The 9,867-nt window shown below is 32.7% G+C and overlaps 1 protein-coding gene across 3 annotated transcripts in view; it reads left to right on the forward strand.

Annotated features, from left to right (window-relative positions):
• The window catches only part of LOC106472884 (flap endonuclease GEN homolog 1-like), an 18,296-nt gene extending 8,437 nt beyond the window's left edge, over positions 1–9,859 (forward strand). For all 3 annotated transcript variants that reach the window (XM_022401429.1, XM_022401430.1, XM_013933555.2), the window contains exons 3-7: positions 558–750; positions 1,630–1,719; positions 2,850–2,936; positions 4,288–4,472; positions 9,234–9,859. In XM_022401429.1, coding sequence (XP_022257137.1) covers positions 558–750; positions 1,630–1,719; positions 2,850–2,936; positions 4,288–4,472; positions 9,234–9,366 — 688 coding nt within the window. In that variant the 3' untranslated portion in view covers positions 9,367–9,859. The remainder of the gene's footprint in view (positions 1–557; positions 751–1,629; positions 1,720–2,849; positions 2,937–4,287; positions 4,473–9,233) is intronic.
• The last annotated feature ends 8 nt before the right edge of the window (positions 9,860–9,867 follow it).

The raw sequence follows: 9,867 nt of genomic DNA on the forward strand, positions 1-9,867 counted from the left end.
ATGAATACCACCTCATAACTTTCTCTGGATAGTAATAATTAATAAGTAAATGAATACCACCTCATAACCTTCTCTGGATACTACTAATTAATAAGTAAATGAATACCACCTCATAACTTTCTCTGGATAGTAATAATTAATAAGTAAATGAATACCACCTCATAACTTTCTCTATATTTCAGCACATTCCACATGGCCTTTTTTGTAAAGTTAACTAGTAATAGTTGACTTTTGCTGTTCCTCAACACATTCAATGACCTGAAGGACCATTGACATTGAAAAATTCAATGTTGTAATAGGTTACATACAGTTGATTGTATTTATAGAAGCATCCATTTTTTTTCTTTTGCCTGACATCCATCTTGGAAATGCCAGTAAAGTGTCCAAGATTTAAAGTCAGGCTTGAACTAATTGTAGCATCATGGTAGGTCTGATGATTAGTATCATTGAATTTTGGATTGTACCCTTTGTGGTTCACATATTTATCATATCATTTTAAAACTGAACATGTTTTATTGGTGTTTTAAATTCTCTCTTTTTTTACTCTTTTGCAACAGGAATCTTTTCTTTCGCGTTTCCTACCTTCTTCAGATAGGGGTTAATCTTGTATTTGTGACAGAAGGAGAAGCACCAGCTCTGAAGTATGAAGTGATGTCCCAGAGGAATAATGCAAGATATCACGGTTCAAATACTTACAAAATAAATACTGAGAAGGGAAACCGTTCTCGTTTTAAAGCTGTACTAAAAGATGTAAGAAAACATGTTTTTACATGAACCTCTTGATTTTTCACATAAAAACAATCATGCCACAGGTAACTTAATTGTAAGCTTCTTGTAATCTTAGTTATAGGAAACTACGTACAGGTCAGGTAATGGACAGCAAATGTAGGGGCCAAATAACTGAATGAACCCCCAGAAGTATCTAACTTTCACTCTTATAAAAACCTTAGTTGTAGGAACCAAGTAAGGAAAAGTGTTATCTGTAAACACCACACAAAGAATCTTGAACTGTAAGGACCACATAATGACAGTGTTAACTGTAAACACCACACAAAGAATCTTTAACTATAGGGACCACATAATGACAAAGTGTTAACTGTAAACACCACACAAAGAATCTTGAACTGTAGAGACCACATAATGACAAAGTGTTAACTGTAAACACAGCACAAAGAATCTTGAACTGTAAGGACCACATAATGACAGTGTTAACTGTAAACACCACACAGAATCTTTAACTATAGGGACCACATAATGACAGTGTTAACTGTAAACACCACACAAAGAATCTTGAACTGTAAGGACCACATAATGACAGTGTTAACTGTAAACACAGCACAAAGAATCTTGAACTGTAAGGACCACATAATGACAGTGTTAACTGTAAACACAGCACAAAGAATCTTTAACTGTAGGAACCATCTAGGGAAATTTAGGTGTATAGACAACATAAAATAGTTTAAGTTTCTAGATAACATAAGGAAGTATAAGTGTATGGCAATTTGATTTGAACTATTAAAAAAAGCTTTTAAGTTAAAAATATACAACTTATATCAAGTATTTCAATAGAAAATTTAATTTTCTATTAATGATAGATTCATGAACAGCTGTTACAATCTGTTTCTGCAGTGTGAAGATATGCTGGAAAGTTTAGGAATACATTGTGTTGAAAGTACAGGAGAGGCTGAAGCAATGTGTGCTTTTCTAAACCGATGTGGGGTAAGATAATCTTTCAGACAAGCTAGAATTGTAGTTGAAGAGTGACAAGACAATATCTTATTTAGTGAATTACACAGTCTTATATTTAATTCTACACAAATCTATAATATTTCTATAACTAAGATGGCCTTAGTTTATAAACATTGTAATAAAAATTCTTAAGATATGTTGTATATTAAAAATTTAAAATGGGATAGAAAATATATACAATAAAACAATGTTTTTCCACTGTTAATCTGGCATCATCAGGAACTTTTACCTAACTGTTTTTAATTTCTAAAGTGATTGGGATATCTCCAGTATATATATTGTATTATTCCTTACAACATGTTGTGAGTGATTGTATCACATAGAACTGTTTTACATTGCTCATTCTTCAATACTACTGATTTTTCTTTTAGTACTACATCTTAATGCTCACAGAAGATAATGATTTCTGTACTACATGTAGATGGTTGTATCAAAGAGGATGGTAATTTCTGTACTACACATAGACGGTTGTATCATAGATGGTGATTTCTGTACTACACATAGACGGCTGTATCATAGATGGTGATTTATGTACTAATAGTAGATGGTTGTATCATGGATGGTGATTTCTGTACTAACAGTAGACGGCTGTATCATGGATGGTGATTTCTGTACTACGGGTAGACGGCTGTAATATAGATGGTGATTTCTGTACTATGAGTAGACGGCTGTATCATGGATGGTGATTTCTGTACTACAGTGTGGATTTTTGTTTTTCTACTGTAGGTTGTGGATGGTTGTATCACAGTAGGTGTTGATTTTTGTTTTTTCTACTGTAACCTACTGTGATACAACCATCCACAACCGTTGATTTTTGTTTTATTGTGATTTTTGTTTTCTACTATAGGTTGTGAATGGTTGTATCACAGTAGATTTTGATTTTTTTCTACTACAGGTTGTGAATGGTTGTATCACAGTAGATATTGATTTTTTTTTTCTACTACAGGTTGTGAATGGTTGTATCACAGTAGATTTTATTTTTGTTTTTCTACTATAGGTTGTGAATGGTTGCATCACAGTAGATTTTGTATTTTTTTTTCTACTACAGGTTGTGAATGGTTGTATCACAGTAGATATTGATTTTTGTTTTTCTACTACAGGTTGTGGATGGTTGTATTACTGAAGACAGTGATTTCTTTTTGTATGGTGGATTAGTAGCTTATCGTGATTTCAGCATAGATGCAAAAGTAGGTGTTGAATATTGTTTAATTTTTAACTCATTCATGTAATTACTGTTTAATGCTATCATATCATGATTGGTGTATCCTTCCTTGAGATCAAAATTGCATCATTGAATTAAAAGAATTGTAGAAAATAAACATATAATCAGTCTTTCACACATTAAACAAAACAAAAGACATTAGTGATGAAAGTTATTCATTAAAAGTTTTTAATTTTGTACATAAAAATTGCTATTTCTGACTTTAGCATGCTTCAAATAGAAACATTAGTGTTTGTGAACTTTTCTGAGTGTAATATGCCACTTCTTGTCCCTCAGGATCAAAATTGAAATAGTTTTGAACAAGATATTTCTAATTTGACTTTGTAACTTCATGTGTAGTTTTAGCCAATCACTGTTTCTCAACCTTGATTGATATAGTGTGATGTAATTGCTTGTATCTCAGCTTTGAGGAGTCATAGACTGCTAATCTAAATATGTAATGAAAGCTCTTTTTCTGGTTGTTTTTTTCCAACTATATAAGCAACATGGCTTCCAGTTGAGTGGATATTTGTGTAGAGATTGGAACAAAGTGATAAAAGCTAGCTTGATAATATGTTGCTAGGAGAAAAGATGTTTTATTTCACCACCAAGGCTATATATGTATGTAGATAAAATGAATTTAAATTTATTAAATGAAACCATATGATTAATAATTTACAAAAAATGTCTGATTGCTTATAATTTTAGTATGGTAAAGTTTCGTTATATGCTAGTGATCATATACACCATGAAACTGCAAGAAATGTTTCTTGAACTCAAAACAAAGACTAAACTTGCAGTTTTGTAAAATAGGAAAGCTTTAAGTAAAATATAGGAAGACAAAATCGGTAATTAAAATGTACAGCAATGGTAAGAATTTTTAATTATTTCTCAAAATTTATCATAGTGAAATCTTGTTAAAGCTGAATATTTATACAAATTTTGCATATAAAAAATATATTATTTCCAAAAGCTACATAATCTGTAGAAAATTCTTTGAAGTTTAAAACTATTTCATCCAGTAGTTTTTTAATCTAATAAAATAAGCCATACAACAGGTGTGCCACATCTACACACCTGGGCATTTGAGAGTTACGGTCTAACACAGGAGACAACAGAAGTCTAGTGTTTAAGCTCTGTATGATAAACCAGTATAAGACATCATATAGAAACAAAAAAGGATAATAAGTTTTCTTTGAATGTAAAGATAAGTTTGGAAAATTCCCAAGAATAGTTTGGATGAATCAAAATGTGAATATTTTTGTGTTCATATTTGTTTTTAACTTGGATTTATTTTTTAATGTAATTACAATCCATATATCTACTATTATTTTTAGCTTGCAAAGGTACATATGTATAGCATGACCAATATAGAGAGTAAGTTGAAGATAGACAGAAGAAAAATGATAGGATTAGCTGTTTTGTTGGGGTGTGATTACCTCCCTAAAGGTGTGCCAGGTGTTGGAAAAGAGACTGCTGTTAAACTGATGCAGAAATTGGAAGATGTTGATGTAATTCAAAGGTAGAAAGTATATTTTTACCAAAAAACTAACATCGCAGTCTAATATTAACATTTCTTTGTGTGAATGTTGAAATGTAATGAATATCCATTTCTTGAATACTTAGTAATGGGATATAATTAAAGTAAGTGAGATTTGCAGATGTGTCAAATGATTTTTATTTTTAAAAAATATGATGTAACTTTTTAATGAACAACAAAATCTCTCATGGATATAAAATATTATTTATTTTAAAAGTGTAAATCTTTTTTTTTTTAATAAGTCGTTTCAGAAAAGGGTGGAGGTTGGGAGTAACATGTAGTAGAATTATTGGGGTGGTATTAATTCTACTTTAAGGATTTTTTAGAACTTTCAAGGGTGGAGGATGGTAGACATTGTTTAGTAGAAATACATATTTTTTGGGTGGTTTAATTTTCTCTTATTTCTATTTTTAACTTTATTACATCTTTTTAAGGGTAACTGCCTTCCCACAACTGACTGCAGACAGTGAAACGCAGTAAAAGTTGAGACGTTGTGGGTGTAAGCACTCAACTCTGTACCCTTATTGAATTTTACACGACTGCTGACTGGTTTCTCATCTGCTTTTTTGATTTTGTCTGATAGGTGGGATATCCCCAACGCTTTTGGGTGCTATTACCACAGACAGTCTCCGTTATGACTTTTGGATAACAACTGGAAAGTGCAAAGTTTTTTGTTTTTTTAATATAGTTTTGAATTTATATATATATAATTACTACCTACAAATAAATTTTTTTGTTTTGTTTTTATATATGCATTTTAAAATAACAAAAAATTAGAAACCACAATACCAATATCCCAGAATTCCACTGTAATTTATCAGGCTTAGTAACTAAGCTGTATTTGGGTCTAAAAAATTATCATTTTTCGATCACCATTTCATCTTACCTCTTCTCTTCATGGTTGGAAACAAAGAGATTATATTTGTTAAATAAAAACTTTGAGAATGGTGAGAAAATCACATGGAGGAAATTCTGAACTTTTGTTCAATTTTAAACACGTGATAGAACGAAGTGAGTGTAAGTAAACAAATGTTTTCAAAAATGGAAAATGTGAGTAGAGCCACTGTGTTTGATTCACTAAATATAGTGATATCTCAGTAAATACAAAAGATAGGAGTTTCTTATTTGATAATCTAGCTTGTTAATATTGGTTATTTGAGAAACTATAGATTTTTGTATTGTACATCAACATATCTAATTTGAACCAAAGCAACATACCATGTGACACAAAAAAAAAATCAATATTTAGGAATTTTGTTTTAATATTTACTGATTAATTAAGAAATTAAGTAATGTATAGTACTAAAATTTGAATTATAATTACAATTTGATGCCAAAGTTATTGACATAAATTCATAAAATAGTACTTCAATAAAATTTTGAATGTAAGACTACAAATGTAATGACATGACCTCTGACCCCTACCCTTAACTATATGGTAATTTTTCTAGGTCTCATTGTCAATTAATATACACACATTGTTTTAATATTACATTATATAAGCCATGTCTCAAGGTCAATGGACACACACATTGTTGTTGAAATATCACCTTACTTAGGCCAGGTCTCAAGGTCAGTTAACACACACACACACACAAACACATTGTTGGAATATCACCTTATTTAGGCCAGGTCTCTTGGTCAATTACCTCGCACATTGTTGGAATATCACCTTATTTAGGGTAGGTCTCTAGGTCAGTTAACACACACGTTGTTGGAATGTCAGGTTTTTTAGGACATGTCTCTATGTTTTTACTAATCTCTGTACAGGATAATGTACGTCAGAGAGTGATTTTATAAAATGGTGATAATAAGATCACAGTCCAATAAATATTCTTATCTTACCAAAGTTCTGCGGTACTGACCAATACTGAGCAGTTTAAATCTTGGCAGGTGCTGTAGACATGTCCTTTCAAATGACTGTGTTCCATGTAACTCGCATTTTGATAGAACAACTTGCACTTTTGAGATTCAGCTTAAGGTCCTCTTTCATCATTCGGTCCTGTAATTTTCTTGGTCAATGATGAGTCTATTTGAAGGTCTTCCCTCATGTAATTATTTAATCCAAGTAGATACCTGTTATTATGTGATCCAAGTAGATACCTGTTATTATGTGATCCAAGTAGATACCTGTTATTATGTGATCCAAGTAGATACCTGTTATTATGTAACCTAAGTAGATACCCGTTATTGTGTGATCCAAGTAGATACCCGTTATTGTGTGAACAAGTAGATACCTGTTATTATGTAACCTAAGTAGATACCCGTTATTGTGTGATCCAAGTAGATACCTGGTATTGTGTGATCCAAGTAGATACCTGTTATTGTGTGATCCAAGTAGATACCTGTTATTCTAAGTCAGTGAGTATAGTATTCCACTGTAGTTCAGAGAGAGAGAGAACACATTCCTTTTGTTATTTGAATTTAACAAGTTATTTAATAATTCAAATGGTAATGCAACAAACTGCCACTACCCATTTCCTGCAGTATAGGCTGTAATTTATCAAGTTGCTCTTGCCATTATCCATTCTTCTTGTTCAATGTTGAAAACCATTTTTATCTGGATAAAACATCCAAAGTAGAGTCAATCCTTGGCAGCAGTTAGATATCTTTGTTTTGTGATTTTGTTCACCCTCTGGTAAGCCACACGAAATATCGCACATCCATTCATCCTTCCTCATAAGTATGATTTGTGATGCCCAAGTACTAGTGCTTCATTCATTTACTCCTTTCTTTTTAAATGGTTTTTCTTTGAGAACTTCAACTTTTTTCTCAAATGATCAAGAAAGCTACGTCTCTAGTATCAATGGTATAGTTTATTTGTCCAGCCTAAGATGTCAGTTCCACTGGAGAATGTGTTTTGGTATTCTGTAAGCAAGTTGTGTAATCAGTGATGTTCATCACATGTGAGACTTTCACATACCTATAATTGTATATCCTGTTGATGGGCTGGTTAGCTCTTTATATGAAGGTTTGACATCAGATTGCATTTTGTTCCTAATGTGGCTACTTCTGATGTTCTTTGGTTTGGAAGTACTACCTGTACAGTGTCACATTTTGCAATATTCCATCCAGAATTTTCTCAGATCTTATGGTTTGTTGTGTTCATGGTCCAATGGTGACATTCTTATACTTCAGATTCACAAGAGTTCTTCCAACCAATAATACATGAGTACAAGCTGGAATGTGTTCTTCCAAAACCCAGTCACTAGATCTAAAGTTGTTCCTAAAAAGTCCTGATATGAGATTCTCACTTTTTAGTAGTATTATATCTGTCCTCCTCGTCATCACTGGAACTTTAACCTGTAATTGTCATGTATTGCACAGGGATTTTCTGGTCATAGGTTGTGAATGTATTTGAAACCAGTCTAACTTCACACCCATGTATTTGCATGAAGTCTATTCCCAGTATTCAGTATTCTTCAATCTCATTTACATATCATGTATAGAAAAGCTTCCCACAGTGAAGGGGACTTCCAAGTTTTCTCTTGCTCGAATATTTTGACCACTTGCTTTACACATTAGTCAGTCTTGCTTTGCCTATGGAGACAACTTCTCAGCTGTTATTATCATCAGATCAGACAGTGGTAACTGTATAACTAGTATTGATCAGCATGTTACAAGGTGGAAGCTATAGAACTAGTATTTATCAACATGTTACAAGGTGGTAACCCTAGAACTAGTACTGATCAACATGTTACAAGGTGGTAACCATAGAACTAGTACTGGTCAAAATGTTACAAGGTAGTAGCTATAGAACTAGTACTGATCAACATGTTACCTGTATTTTATATAGCTCTCAAGACTGTGATACTCTCCTTTACCTGTATTTTATATAGCTCTCAAGACTGTGATTCTTCCCTTTACCTGTATTTTATATAGCTCTCAAGACTGTGATTCTTCCCTTTACCTGTATTTTATATAGCTCTCAAGGCTGTGATACTTTCCTTTACCTGTATTTTATATAGCTCCCAAGACTGTGATACTCTCCTTTACCTGTATTTTATATAGCTCTCAAGACTGTGATACTCTCCTTTACCTGTATTTTATATAGCTCTCAAGACTGTGATACTCTCCTTTACCTGTATTTTATATAGCTCTCAAGACTGTGATACTCTCCTTTACCTGTATTTTATATAGCTCTCAAGACTGTGATACTTCCCTTTACCTGTAGTTTATGTAGTTCTCAAGACTGTGTTTCTCCCCTTTAGCTGTAGTTTATGTAGTTCTCAAGACTGTGTTTCTCCCCTTTAGCTGTAGTTTATGTAGTTCTCAAGACTGTGTTTCTCCCCTTTACCTGTAGTTTATGTAGTTCTCAAGACTGTGTTTCTCCCCTTTAGCTGTAGTTTATGTTGCCCTTGAGACTATCTATTCCCTTTTCCTGTTATTTTCATGAAATGTCTTATTTACAATCTACTTTGAAAAGAGTTCAAGTAATAATTGGTAGTAGTCTAATAAGAAAACTTTGTTAGTTTATCAACATGATTTGCTCCAAAGATCTGTTTATTGTGTTAGAAATACTAATAACATGTCATGTGTTCATCTAGATCTGATATGGAAATGATCAATAGTTTTACTATTAGTACTTTACATTTATGTATGAAGAAATGTTGTACTCTGAATCTTGAACATTTGAAATGATTAGTATGAGTTTTGTTTTCTGTGTTGTAAAATGAACAAAGACCAACATTTTTAAAATGTGAAGTGTTGAAACATTTCCTTTAAATCATTTTCTGTATCTAGGTTTCATGAGTGGAGAAATGACAATGAATTCAAACAACTCAAACTATCCAAAGTTGCAAAGAAACTTAGACATTGTGAACTATGTAACCACCCAGGTAAGAACCTCCTTCTTACAGGTTACTTTGTCAGTTAGCTACCCTGGTAAGAACCTCCTTTTTACAGTTTACTTTGTCAGTCAGCTACCCTGGTAAGAACCTCCTTTTTACAGTTTACTTTGTCAGTCAGCTACCCTGGTAAGAACCTCCTTCTTACAGTTTACTTTGTCAGTCAGCTACCCAGGTAAGAACCTCCTTTTTACATTTTACTTTGTCAGTTAGCCATTCAGGTAAGAACCTCCTTTTTACAGTTCACTTTGTCAGTTAGCTACCCAAGTAAGAACCTCCTTTTTACAGTTCACTTTGTCAGTTAGCTACCCAAGTAAGAACCTCCTTCTTACAGTTTACTTTGTCAGTCAGCTACCCTGGTATGAACCTCCCTTTTATAGTTTACTTTGTCAGTCAACTACTCATGTAAGAACCTCCCTTTTACAGTTCACTTTGTGAGTCAACTACTCATGTAAGAACCTCCTTCTTACAGTTCACTTTGTGAGTCAACTACTCATGTAAGAACCTCCTTCTTACAGTTCACTTTGTCA

The sequence above is a fragment of the Limulus polyphemus genome, unplaced genomic scaffold (genome assembly GCF_000517525.1).
Source record: "Limulus polyphemus unplaced genomic scaffold, Limulus_polyphemus-2.1.2 Scaffold5704, whole genome shotgun sequence".
NCBI classification, from domain to species: domain Eukaryota; kingdom Metazoa; phylum Arthropoda; class Merostomata; order Xiphosura; family Limulidae; genus Limulus; species Limulus polyphemus.